The sequence below is a fragment of the Lepidothrix coronata genome, unplaced genomic scaffold, assembly GCF_001604755.1.
Source record: "Lepidothrix coronata isolate B3197 unplaced genomic scaffold, Lepidothrix_coronata-1.0 Scaffold240, whole genome shotgun sequence".
Lineage (NCBI taxonomy): Eukaryota > Metazoa > Chordata > Aves > Passeriformes > Pipridae > Lepidothrix > Lepidothrix coronata.
This window is the reverse complement of record NW_016690420.1, coordinates 608,197-621,629: the sequence shown is the minus strand read 5'-3', so window position 1 is coordinate 621,629 and position 13,433 is coordinate 608,197. Positions and strand designations below refer to the sequence as shown.

The 13,433-nt window shown below is 43.0% G+C and overlaps 1 protein-coding gene across 8 annotated transcripts in view; it reads right to left on the bottom strand.

Annotated features, from left to right (window-relative positions):
- Window positions 1-13,433, bottom strand: part of GRIA1 (glutamate ionotropic receptor AMPA type subunit 1) — a 121,366-nt gene that overhangs the window by 43,304 nt on the left and 64,629 nt on the right. For all 8 annotated transcript variants that reach the window (XR_001877965.1, XM_017834792.1, XM_017834793.1 and 5 more), the window contains exons 7-8: window positions 2,951-3,112; window positions 1,675-1,842 (exon numbers count right to left, since the gene is read on the bottom strand). Coding sequence is in view for 7 of the 8 variants with exons in the window: in XM_017834792.1 (XP_017690281.1) it covers window positions 1,675-1,842; window positions 2,951-3,112 (330 nt within the window). In the remaining variant the exon portion in view is untranslated. The remainder of the gene's footprint in view (window positions 1-1,674; window positions 1,843-2,950; window positions 3,113-13,433) is intronic.

The following is a 13,433-nucleotide window of genomic DNA, read 5'->3' as shown; positions in this document are numbered from 1 at the left end:
GCAATCTGAGAGCTTATTCCAGACATTTGAGCAGAAGTAAGTAGAGAAACCTTTTACATCTAAATAGCTTAGAAAATTTTAGGCGTTAGCAAATGGGAGGTGAAGAGAAAGCCCACTGGGAACAGCTGTGAGAATGGGCCTATTTGTGAGTATTTACAGAAAGGATAACTCAAACCTTCAATCTCAAGTTCTTCTGTTTCCATCTGCCTCTTTCTTGCTACGTTACCAGATGTTGCATGATTATTAAATTTGTAGTTAAAATTTTGCTAGGAGGTTTCTTTCCCTGCCTCTTTCAGAGCCTTTTATTTTGACCATCACAACTGAACTGGTCAAGCCTTTTTAAAGTTATAATTTTTCAACAGAGACAACTTTTGCAAACGGCTCTTCATGTTCTTTGCCCAAAGTCACAACAGTTGAAAAGTTAAGACTTTTGAATTTGTTTTAATGAAGAGATGAGGAAACTTCAGAGGAGATTGTCCAACACACACACAAAATTGTATTTTCTAGCTGTCTAATTTTGATATCTTATTCTCATAAATTCAATAAAGGAAAATGCTTGAGAAGCTATTGCTCATCAGAAGACTTCCAAGTATTTCATGTTTATTAGGTAACCGATCTCCCTAATGCATCAGGGAGGCTGATTTTATTATAAGGGCTTGGAGAAGCTATGACAGTGATTTGCCCAAGGTCATACAGAAAGTCAGTGACAGGCTTGGGAAGAAATTGAATCCAAGCAATAAAATCAAATCAGATGCAAGATTTGGCTTTAAAGGAATTATTGTTTACCAGTAAGCCAAACCCAAATCAAAACAAAATACTTGGGGAACTTTACATATGATATAAATAAGCCAAATTAATGTTGTTCTTCTTGCCTTCTTCCCAGCTAAAGAAAGAAGATGGGATAAGCTGTATTTGGATAACACTGAACTAGCATGATTTTCAAGGAAACCATCTATTTCTGTTAGAAAAAAAATAACCAAAAGAAAAATGCTAGAAATGAATGTCATTCTTGAAATGTAATGAAATTTTGAAATATTCTACCTGTCTAAGTATTTGATAAGAGAGTGTTTTTTCTCTATTGCTGTAAGTTTCACATCATGTTTTTGTTTATTCAAAAATCTAAATTTTAAGCAGGATGAAAAAAACAAGATTATCAGATTTGAGGAATAAACTATCTAAGTGGCTGTTACTAAGACTTTTATGGATCCTCACAGTATGAAACAAGCTATAATCTGCACTTTGAGAACATTTTGATGACAGCCAACACATAAGGCAAAATTCACATGCATTCATTAGCAGCCTGGAACTGAAGCCGAGTTCACTGAGAGTTAAAAAATCTGCAAAAAGTGTGGTCTGAGCAGGTCTGTGTCTTAGAGAGGGGAAAATAAAAATAGGAATCCTTGATTTTATGGGATAATATTTTGGATTTTCCATCCCAGAACATCAACAGAAGAGCAGGCAAAGACACATCAGATGGTACCAAGAAAAGCAGTTTGTTGGGTGCAATCCTGAGGCTTTTAGGAGACCTGGCTCCCATGTGGAAGGATCAGTGCCTCATCCCAAGTGATTCCAGCGAACATTTCTGCTGTTACCCACCCCTCTTCCCCCACCCGCGGGCTGAATTCAGCTGCGGTTCCAAACTGATTCCAGTTTGGAATCCTTAGGGTTCCAAACCTGCTGCAGCGCTCTCTGGATGTCGATGCCTTGCCCCCAGGGCACGGCTGGGTTGGCAAGGCAGTCCCCGGCGTTGCCGCGGCGGGAGATGTCGATCCTCTGCCTCCTCAGGTTCTGGAACGCCTCGGCCATCACCCGCACCCCGTCGTACGTCAGGGCCGACGTGTACTAGAAAGAGAAGAGCAGTTGTACAAGGCCTGCCAGGGTGAGCTGCCCCGGGTGCGCTGCACTGCTCTGCCTCACGGTAACTTTCCAGGTGATTTGCTCTGTTGTCACCCTTCCATCTATGAAGGTTAACTGCCTCTTGCTCCCTGTGATCTCCACTGTCCTGTTGACTCATAAAAGTTGGTTTTACTTTCACAACTGGGAAGTGAAGGAGAAGCTCCAGGTGCAGAGTTAGGTTGCACTCCCTGAAGAAGGCTCAGCCTTAAAAGCTATTTGCCTGTTACCCAAGTCTTTGTGACTAATTAGATTCAGTGACCTGAACTTTTGAGGAACTCATTATACTGTGTAAATGTGAGATGTGTGAAATCAAGACACCAGAGACTTTTTCTGGTCAAAGACGGAGACCAGAAAACTCTTTCTCCATCTGCAAAAATTCTGCAAAAGATGAGTTTATTCAAGCAAAAACTTGTACAGAAATCAGTGTAAAACCCTTGTCATGAACCATTAGAGTAACTATTACAATCAATTCCTTCTCCTGTGATTTCCTACCTATTTATTTGTTTGTAACTTTCTTAAAACAATAATTCCAAAGTTAACATTTCTATCCCTGAGTGTTTGTAGCAAATGTATTTGTTTTCAAATGTCAGAGAAAAAAATCAACCTCCCCCTCCACCCATCTCTCAACAGCTTCAGGGCCTTCTGTGTTAGGAATTAAAATATTTTCCCCCTCTGTTGTACACACTGATTTGAAATGCCAAAAAAGAACATCTGGAAAGACTTTATTATCACTGGATGTCTAGTAAACAAGTCAAAGGTTAAGGAGTTAATGAGGCTTTTTTTCTTATATACTGAACATCATGAGGTGTTTAATTCTTAGCTTTGAGGAAGGTAAAAACTGGGAGATGGGGTGAATACACTAAATTGTGTATTTCTTAAGAGGCAGTAACTGCTGCCTAGTAGAATTTAGACAATGTTGAGCCACCTGTTCATAATTATATTGAGAGTTTCTCAGAGTGAGTTCAAAGAGCTCTGTGTGATCACAAAGAGGTGAGAATACCTTTAACAGAGCCAGATGGACTCAAAATTAAATGTGTTCTTTTATATCACTTGCCTTTGGCCTCTTCCAGTCCACACGTGGATGCTCTCTGGCATCATTATTCCTCCACTGTTGCATGATCCTGGCAGGAACAGTATCTGTGTAATTCACCAGCTGGAAGCCTGTTACATTGGCTCCACTCTCCCTGAATTTGGTCAGGTCAATATCCATGAATCCCTAGTACAGGAGAGAAACAGGAGAAGTTCATCAGAGGAACACATCTCTGGGTGGATAAGATGAATTTTGCCCATCTATGAATATGGCAGGCAGCTCAGGAAAAACCTCTTCCCTCTGTGAGGTAACGTCCAACTCAAGAGAGACACCACTTCCCCGACCATGGTGTGAACTTGCCTTTTTCCCAGACTGGACATATCCTGAAGTTTCCAGGAGACAAATTAACAATGGGTCGTTTGCAAGAAAGATATCAGAGTAATGGAAAAATGCACTGACTAATGCTCGAATGAAATTAATAGAATTTATAAAATAAATCAAAAAGAATTTTTCACTCAGCTCTAACTTTTATACAGAATTGTTCACCCAGCCCTAACTTTTATGCACTCAGTCACCACTGGAGAGGCTACTTCTTTTCAAATCATAGTTTATAGGGAAAAACCAAGCCTGAACAATGAACTTTCAGCAGATCAAGAAGTAAGTGGTTGGTCAGCTTGTTAAAGGAGTTTGGCTATTAGAAAAGCCAGTTTACAGATTTTGCTAATTTGGGAGTAAAAAAAGCACTTTTTTTAGACTTCAGATCACTAACAAAATACATTTTTTTCATTTCCTTACTCTTCTTGTCTACTTTTCACTGCATGTGACGAACACACGTGCGCAAATACGCGTGTGTATTGATCAGGTTGGCATTGCAGAATTAGTCACTCCTCTTGAGTCAGAGGTGAAAAATAATTAGAGACACACATGAAGAAGAGGTCATTTCTTGGTGTCTCAGCTTTGATCCCATCTCTGCAGCACTGCTGCTGTGCAAAACTGTTTGTTGTGCCTCCTTGCACAAAGCAGGTGCTTGAGCAGAGGCTCTGCCTTCCTGCTGGGCTGCTGTGTGGGGGACACAGGCCAGGCTGAGGTCTGGTGCCTTTTCTTTTGGGGTACAAACACAAGAGATGTAGTCACTTATTGGCACTAGTGCCATCAGCAACCTTAATGCACAAGGGAAGATGAGTGGGAGGACTGTCACAATGCAATCACTTGAGCAGCAGAAGAGCTTTTTGAGCTCTGCCCTCCCGCTGCCCTGATGGTGTGTGTTCTCCTCAGGCTCCTTCTCAGCCTACCACTGGCTTTCTCCCTCTTGTTTCTTCCAGACATATGATGATGGTGTGAGTTAAAAAAGCCAAATCACATCACTTCCAGGAAACACCAGTAAAGTTCCCAAAATGTTGCTCTCTCTTCATGGGTAGAGGGAGATAAGGAGCTTATTAACTTCCAAAGCCAGGATCAAGCCATTACATGGAAACCTGTTTTTGAAACAGACCTTGCAAGTAAAAGTCTAAATTGCCCTCTCACATCAGTGTCAGACTGAGGAAGTCATAAGTAACTCAAAAACATTTTTAAAGACTTTCACACGTTTTTCTTCCAGCTTTTTGTAGGCAATTTGGCATCCACTTACAAAGCTGAGGATTAGATATTGGTGTACAGATGCTCTAAACAGATGACTTGTTTTGCTTCAAAGTGCGGTGATTCAGGTAAAAAAAATTAAATATTATATGTGTACATATTCCTCAGAATGCTGGTAAAACCCACATCAATCTTGTTTGTAATTGCTAGCGTAGGGGTTTCAGAAAGGCAGAGCTGTGATTAATGAATAGGAAATGCAGCAGGATAATTGTCCCTGACATCTTAATGCATTTCAGGCCAAGTGGTTTTTGACATGCAGAACTCCTAAGGTTCAGTAAGAGGGACCTCACAGGTTGCCAACTGGTTATTCATTGCTAGGACCAAATTACACTGACATTTTGCTCATGGGAGATGCTCAGGGGAAAAAGATCTGTCAAAAGAAACTACCACAGAGCAACTTGAAGTTTGTGCCACCAGCTCCTCCTTGGAAGACCTACAAAGGCTTGAAGAAAAGTCCAAGTTCACAACAGAGTATGAATAAGAAGCCTGGTGTATTAAGCCCCCTCAGCATGCAGATTTAAATAGAAAATGTCAAAAAAAGGTTATGACATCAGCAATGAGACAGCAGAGGTTGAAACCACTATATTTTACTGTTTTCCCCAAACAAAACCATTCTGAAACTGAAGCAAATATTCAACAATACCCACTGGGATTCATCTTACAAAAAATTTCAAAATAATCTGAACAGATGAAAGGAATTATTTCTTCCTGAAGATTGTACTATTTTCCCCCACTTCTTTTTGACACAATTCAGATCCTTTAAAAAGTGTGGAGACCTCTAAAGATTTTCCAGTCATTTAAGGCAGTTGGGACCATAGAGGACATCATTAACCTTGAAGACCTGTTTGCATTTTGGCTGTTATCAACCGCTGAAATAATTGTTTTCACCTGTTATCCCTTCTCCTCATGCCCCCGTACAAGGACGTTATAGAAATGGTCCTAATTACAAAGGAATTTTAATCACTGCATCACTGAAATCTGCTCAGAGCAGGTTTGGGGAACATGAGAGTCAATGAACGGGGAAGTCCAGGCGTCAAATATTTTAGAAAATAACTCCCAGAGGAGGTGAATTCTTTCTGGCAAACATATAAACAAAAAAATAGCAAATGTTATGAAAACTGATTTTTGAAAATGCTTCTATTGACAAAGTAGCAGCAGGAATTCAATACGCTTATCTGTCTTTTTGGAATATCAGTCAGTGCTTGTAGGAAACTGGAGAACAGGAGAATTACAATATTTGTAAGTAAAGAAGTCATCAATCATCTGTCACCTTGTACTAACTGTAGACACATATTGCAAAAAAAAAAAAAAGAGAAGAAGAGATCTTTTGTTTAGTTTTCAATTGGCCATATTTGGGAAACAGAAAATAAATTCTTAAAAATTGTGTAAGGAAAGACTACAACCCACGACCAAGGGGCAACAGCTGTGCTTTTGGATTAATATGTTTAGTATCATCCAGTCTGGGAAAGAAACAGCCCACAAATGCTTTCCTCTGTCATCCACCCAAGTGCAGCAAGATGTGAGCAGTGCTGGAACGATGCACTCCACGTGGTCTCACGGAGGGATCAAACAGTTTTGAAACCATTTCAAAAATTTGCCGGTGAATACTGGAAAAAGTATACTTTGCAGAGATGCCTGGAACACAGGGGGCTGTTCAGGGAAATGAGCTGAGCCCCTGGAATTTGATTGTATGTGACTCTCTTCAAGCTCTTTACACCTGAAGCATTTGGGATGTATCTGGTGAATATGCAGGTTTCACTATCCACCTCCCTATACAGCACTGCCGGTCCCCCAGGGAGGAAGAGGAGGAATGTGGGAACTCACGCTCCAATCCCCCTGGAAAGGCAGGACCCAGAGGCAACAGGGAGCTCCCCAAGCCCCCAGAGATGTAGGTACATAGGAGGAAACAACACTTCTGCAGGCACAGTTATCCCTGGGAATCCTCACAACCAGGCTGGAAGGGACACCACGTCAGCCAGCCCATCCTCTGCCACACGGCAGGATTAGCTGTCCCTTCCACTTAAATTCACCTCACAAAATCACCTCAGTAAACCAGAGAACACGGCTTCCTGCCTTGCATATGCCTGGAAAATGCCTGGCTTTCTCCAAATGCCATCAAATTAGCAGGCTGACAATAAACCACAAAAATCTGTCCCCATCGCGCTGACGGGCTGAGGTGGCTCCCTCCTCCACGCCTGCTCTGACTCACAGCATCTGCAACACGCTGTTACAGCAACAGCCAGGCTGGGTTCAAAGGAGGGAACTTGCTCTTTAGCTGATACCATGGGCTCCTCTCTGCATTAATGAACCTCACAGGGCGATTACGTGCAGAAGTCCTGCTGCTAGGAAATAATATGGGCAGCTATTACAGACCTTTGTGGCTCCAAATAGAAACCAGTCCTAGAAAGGGATTTTTCCTCTTTGTGCTTTCCTTGATGCATCTGTTCTTTATGCTGTTAAACTGAAAGCTGTTTTCAGCCAAAGGTTGTTTTACTGTCCTGTTCACTGCCTTGGTTGCTGGGAGAGGTGTCAGTAAGTCACACATTTATATTCCTATCCACTGCTTGTGGGCTCAGTCATCAAAGGAAATGCATAATTCAGGAAGACTGATGACTTGAAACAGGCCTTATGAATCCATCTTGATTAAGTGGTCCACGAAGGATCTGCTTTGAAAAGAAAGTCCCTCCAGAAATGAGCCAGCTCCTTATTTATACCCTGGACACTATGAGGAGCCAGGACATTGAGTGGGCAGCGCAGGCAGCTGCCAGTGCAGGGAAAGCCTCGTCCCTTCATGCGTGACCCTTCTCCAATCTGCCAGCATCACTTACTTCTCTGCATCGCTCCTTTCACCCTCGTATTTCACTGCCTCACCATTCTAAACCTTGCCTCCTCTCCACACACTGATGACACCAGGCGGCATTGTTCCTTCTGGAACATCATCCCAGCCCCTGGGAGTGCTGCAGCCTCACCTCGGTACCCGGACACTGACGGGCAGCCAGCTGCTGCCCCACACCTTCGGATTCTCTTTGTGTTTCACTAAGCTCATATTAATTGCTGGCACTTTCCCTGCAGGTGCCTCCTGCAGTAGAATCGGGCCTTTGAAGCTGTGGCAGCAAGGGCTGAGCCCCGAGGAAGCTCCAGCTCAGCAGCTCATAAACCACCCCACAGCACAGCCTAAAATCTCTGTGCCTGTGCTCCAAGTCTCGTCTTTTCCTGAGAGAAAGGACATTAGGGAGTCTCCTTGAAGACTGTCACGTTCCTGAGAAACACTGTTGTTTTATCTCCTCCCTTTGCATCTTCTGAGCCCTCCAGATCTGCCCCCAAGACCATTAAGGTTCAGCTCTGAAAGAGGAGAGGGAAAATGCCCCTTTCTCTTTAATTGTCAGGAAAAGGCTTGTTGGCTAAACCTAATATAGTTCCCTAGTTCCAGGAAGGAGTATTAGGGTTTTTAAGTCCCTTTCTGTCTGGGATGAGGAGACACTAGAGACTATTTTTCTTTTCTATAATAGGTTGCACACTGAAATATTCTCTTTCAAGCCAAAAGCATTTAAGCAATTCATCCTGAGCTTGGGTGGGTGCCACAGAAACCTGTGGCAGCATTGGGAAACTAGCCCAGCTCTGTTTAGATGTTATCCGTGCATGGCTTGCAATGCCAGACTACTTCCTCCTAGCAGACTTTATGATTATAAGAAACTTTGCAAAGCAAAATTTTTGCTCCTGAATGGCTGTAAATCAGCTGAGTGAATACAAAGTGGCTCCTGTCATTCCAAGGTACACCAATGACTTTCTGCAGGGAGCAAGAAATCGAGTGTTTCCAGACAGAGCATCCCTAATATAACAAATTATCTTCAAGCTTGACTTCTCCAGTGAAGCATCATTCCTCACTCCCATCACTTTGTATTAATAAGGAGGGTATGTCAAAAAAGAGCCCATCTGCTCCAGTCTCATTCCAGTCTGCCTTCCAGAGGGAGAGGCCTTCTCCTCTGCAGAGTTATTAATGTGTCAAATCTCATTGTGGCAGCAAAACATGTGAGTCCTCACTGTAACTTAGGGTTAAGTGAAGAAAGGGGAAAAGAAAGACAGGAGAAGGGGGCACTGTCAGACACCCTCCCAATTCTGCAGTTTGATAAGGGTGTTTTGTCCTGTCTATGGATACAAAGCAAACCAAGCTGGGTGAGAATCAAGACTTCAAGGACAAGAGGCTGGAGATGAACAGCAACTTTTCTTTGGTACAGCTCTACAGGTTTTCATTGTGGTATTATTTGCAACTGCCCGATCCTATTGCCACAGCACATTTTGGATATAAATGATCATATACATCTTGTTGGAAGGCTCAGTCCAGGCAGAGGGAGGGATGCTCTAGGTGGATGTTCGTGCATTAGAGAGCTTTCAGCAAATAAGCTGATTTAAAGGTTTGGGAAACGTGCCGTGCAGTGGCAGATGCCAGGGCTTCAATCAAAGGTATGATTAAGAGATGACCTGATCACAGTTTACAAGGACCAAAACATCAGTAATGGAATATTTTGTCTAGCAAACAAAAGCATAAATCTGGTGGAGGAAGCTGAAGCTAGGCAGGTTTTGACTAGAAAAAAGCACCAATGAAGTCACCATGAGGAAGATATTATGGATTTACACATCACCACTTGCCAGTTGAGCTGAGGTAATGGATTAGGAGACTGCAAATGGCTGAGAAAACCTGTTAGTTTAACACCCTTTTGCTGAAATTTAAACAAACACATTTTTCCTTCCAATGGTTGTAATATAATCTGTCAGTTGCTCACCTGATGCTCTGACTTTTTAAGTCACAGTAAGTCACTCATGTTTTTGAGCCCTAAAAATCCTCCCAAGGTTGCTGTTCATATTCTCCTGTGTGGGCAATTTTTGTATCCAAACAGATAATTTTCTTTTATATGAGACGCTCCAGTTTAAGCAAAAATTAATTCTGGGCACTGCTGGGTTTTTTACTATCAGTGATTCAGATGAGATAATGTTATATGGGGTTCTTCTTGATAATCTTTGAATCAGGACAGAAACGCTGTTTGAAAGTGAAATGCAGATTTCAGAAGTTTTGCTGATATATTACATTGTCTTACTCTGAACAGAAAAATAAATTTGTCTCATGAGCCTGCTTGCACCAACACCTCCGAAAGAGGAAAGGTCTAACTGGCATAATTTTAGAACCCAAAAAATAACTTAGGACATCTCTTTCCAATATAAGAATACAATTTTTGCAAGACCAGGCATCTTGAGGTCTTACCAGGACAAGAGAAGGGGATGCTGTACACATCCTTTTGGAAACTCCACAGAACAGAATTTCCAATCAGCGAGCGATACAAACATGAGCATCTCTGACCGTGTTTGTACTGCAAGTCAGCAGCACCTCAGAGGGCAGGCAACAGTGTTAAGAACTGAGAGCAACTCAAATAAATGTGGCAGCTTTCGGGGTGATGGGAGACAGAACCACAGCATTTTAGCTCCAGGCAGGATGAATCAATGGTTTGGTGCAGGGAGAGGAGCCATCGACACAAGGACAGTGCCACAGGTCACACTGGGGCATGCACAGACCTTGCACTTGGCTTGTGCCCAGCACGGGCACCACAGACCCTCCCCACAGAGTCACAGCACATGCTGCAGGTGTAGGTGTGCTGCATTGCTTCAGGGGAGCTGATCTCTGCCTGGGTGGGGAGGACTTTGCTTCCCAGGGATGTGGGCATCCTTTTTGATGGCCACTTCAGGAGGTTACTTCTTCTTCACTGTCTGTACGAGGAGTTGGTCTCACAATAATGAGTCTCAGCCCTGGTGGTGCAGAAGTTCTTCATTCCATTTTTTCAGGGGGGAAAAAATCAAAGATTCCCATCTAAATCACTGGTGAACTGAACCAAAACAGCACATCTTGCCTGACTCCTGCACAAGCCATTGTGCTGACAAAGTGTGACGCTGTGCTGGTAAACTCCAACACCACCTCAACTGTTTGCAAAGGGAAACTCTGTCCATGGCCTAACTCAGTGCTGACACATTCTGAGAATGGCATAGAAAAAAGTGCTTACCTTGGCTAATCAGCAATGTTTATATCTTTACTTTTCCCTTCTACCCCTAGCATCAGCAATCTCATACACTTATCTATTTATGTTCAAAAAAAGAGCATTTGCTAAAAGAACAACCTGGACTAATGCACCAGGAAAGAAAAAAAAAGGCTAAAACAGCATATGTGGCAGCTGTCTTTCATACTTTTCGTTTAAACACAGGTCACACAAATGTCACTTACTTTAAGACAAAGATTTTTCTCTGCCCAAGAGAGCTGATGTTCTCCCACTACTGACAGTAGTCAGCTCACATCCATGGCATAGGGCAAACAGATACACAAAGCCAAGGTTACGGGGAAAAAGCCTGAACATCAAAAGAAAGGAATCCCAGAAGTTTCTAAGCTTGCTCCTCTGATATTATTGACTGTATTTTTTTTTTCCTTTGTGGTTGCTAGACTGATGATCTCAAAGGCTGAGAACAAAGCTTAGAAAAATAAGACTCACAAAAACAAACAATTCTTAAAGTCGCCAAAGCTCTTTGAGTTCCCGAGGGGAAGAGAGAGACAGAGACGACTGCAAACCCCCAGTGCTGGTAGGCCTGACAAATATCCAGGCTGGCAGCCGGTAAAAGCTAACTGGGATAACTCCAGTGGGTACTGGTTGAGGATCAGGGTTTCATGAGTTTGCAAAAGCCATGAACAGTGCCAAATTTGCCTCAAGGAGAAGCAGGGATGCTCTCAGAAACCTTCCCCCTGGCAGGGGTGTTGCAGACAGACCATCGTGGGACAGGGAGGGCTGGGCAGAAAAGGCAGGTTGTGTCTTTAGCAGGCATAGCAGGTTTGGAGAAAGATGTTTGCCCATGGCCTGAGGTGCAGAATGGTTTCATTTTGTTTGTGAACACAGAAATATTATTGTCTCACCTTGGCAACAGCAATTTCACTGAAAAAGAAAGATGTTCTTGCTAGGAAATACCAGCTTTCATTTGCTGCTACTTGTCAAATTCTTCTCAGTACTTTACTACAGCTCACCGACAACAACTGCTGGGTAAACACAGCATGATTAATGCAAGGCATTGCCTCTTTGCTCATGGATTGTCTGTGACCAGACAGGGAACTCCTCCACTTCAAAATGTGCGAAGAGATGATTTTTTTAGACTTTATTCAACCTGTGCATTGCCTTGCAAACTCACTTGCTTTGCATTCATGATGCAACACCAGTTTGAAGCTGCTGTAACTGGGCAGTAGTGTGCTGCTGCTTATTTATTGGCTGAGTATAGCTCTGAACAAACATATAGCTAAAAATAAGAATTTAAGAGGGGTTATCTAGAAATGTTTCCCAATATTTGCTTCCAATGTGTAATTTCCATAATTGTGTCCCCATTTTTCTGTATCCAAGAAGGTTAGGCAAAAGGCAGGTATGGAAAATTCATCCCCTTGCTCCAGCTCCTGCAGGTAAATTGGTGGCTACGAACCAGCTGAGGACTTCTTGACCTTATCTTCACGAAGGGTGACAGTTCTAAACTCAGGATTCCATCAGTCGGCACAGGGGACCAAAAATAACTCATTTGAAAAACCTGACACTTCCAGGCTTTAGCTCTTAATTTATTCTCTTGACAACTCAGTGCTCCAGAATGAGCCATTTCCACAAACCAGGGCTGTTCTCCAGGCGTGCGGGTGTGCACGAGGGTACATGTGTGTGTGTGTGTGTGTGTGGGCAGTGCATGCCCTGTCATCTTAGGACATGTCTACAGGGGAAAATGCAGGGTGTTTAAGGTCTACCACTATGTGCATGAGTCAGTGGGAATAAATTACAGCACGTTACACCCTCTGGAGGCTCTAATCCAGCGACGAGATGTCCTTAGGAGAGGGTAAAACCCCCTGTGATCTCTTGGATCAGAGCATCTGCACTAGGGTTTAACCCTGCCAGACACTGACTTCCCTTGTTCTGACAATCCCTTATAACATCCCTGGCCATCCTGACATAGGAAGTCTTGCTGTCCTTCCTTGCTGGCCTATGATCTCAGAAACACGGGATCTTCAGGGTCTTTTTGCATTCTCCTTGCTGAACAGATCAGCTCTTGTGTGGGTGCAGCACATCATAGAAACTGATTTGCCTGCTGGTGCCTGAACCTGCCCACATTGTTCTGCCCCAGAAAGGGCTTTTTTAACATTGAGGGGTGCTAGGCTTCTTTTTTTAAATGGTTTTTCCATGATTTTTTTTTTTAATATTCCTCTCTAGAGTTTGGCTCTTATGTGATGTTAGGTTTTAAGGAGCAGGAAAGACAAAAGGTAAAGCTTGAATTACTTTCACTCTTTTTCTTGTCAATCAAAGCTTCTTGAAAAACACAGCTAGTAACAGTGGATTCTGGTGGTCCTGTCAGTCCCTGTGGGACCCAAAGTCCCCTCCACTGAGCTGCAGTGGGAGGCAGAATCTCCCGGCAGAGGGGCTGGGGAAATGAAAAGCCTTTTGCTCCAAGTTAATTATTTATAACCCCTGTTGGCTGAGTATGCAGCCTCTTCCAGCCAGCTCTGTCCTCTCAGCATTTGTGCAAAGGCTAAGAAAACACATTAAAGATGGGACAAGTGTGCTTTCTCCAGCTAAAAGTGGGAGAGTGTGGTATCAGAAGACAGAGGGAAATGTCCATCTAAAATTCCAGCACCTGAGTGTTAGTTTACCTCATGTCTTTAATGTATTTATCCTAATGAAACTGCATAGAGAGGAGAGGTGATATTTTCATCCAGCTTTCCACGTGGGTATGCATAACAGTGCACAGACATGCACACTCCAGTAACTCCAGCTCACTTTCCTGCTTAACTTTAATGAAGGGACTTTCATAAACATCCAGGACC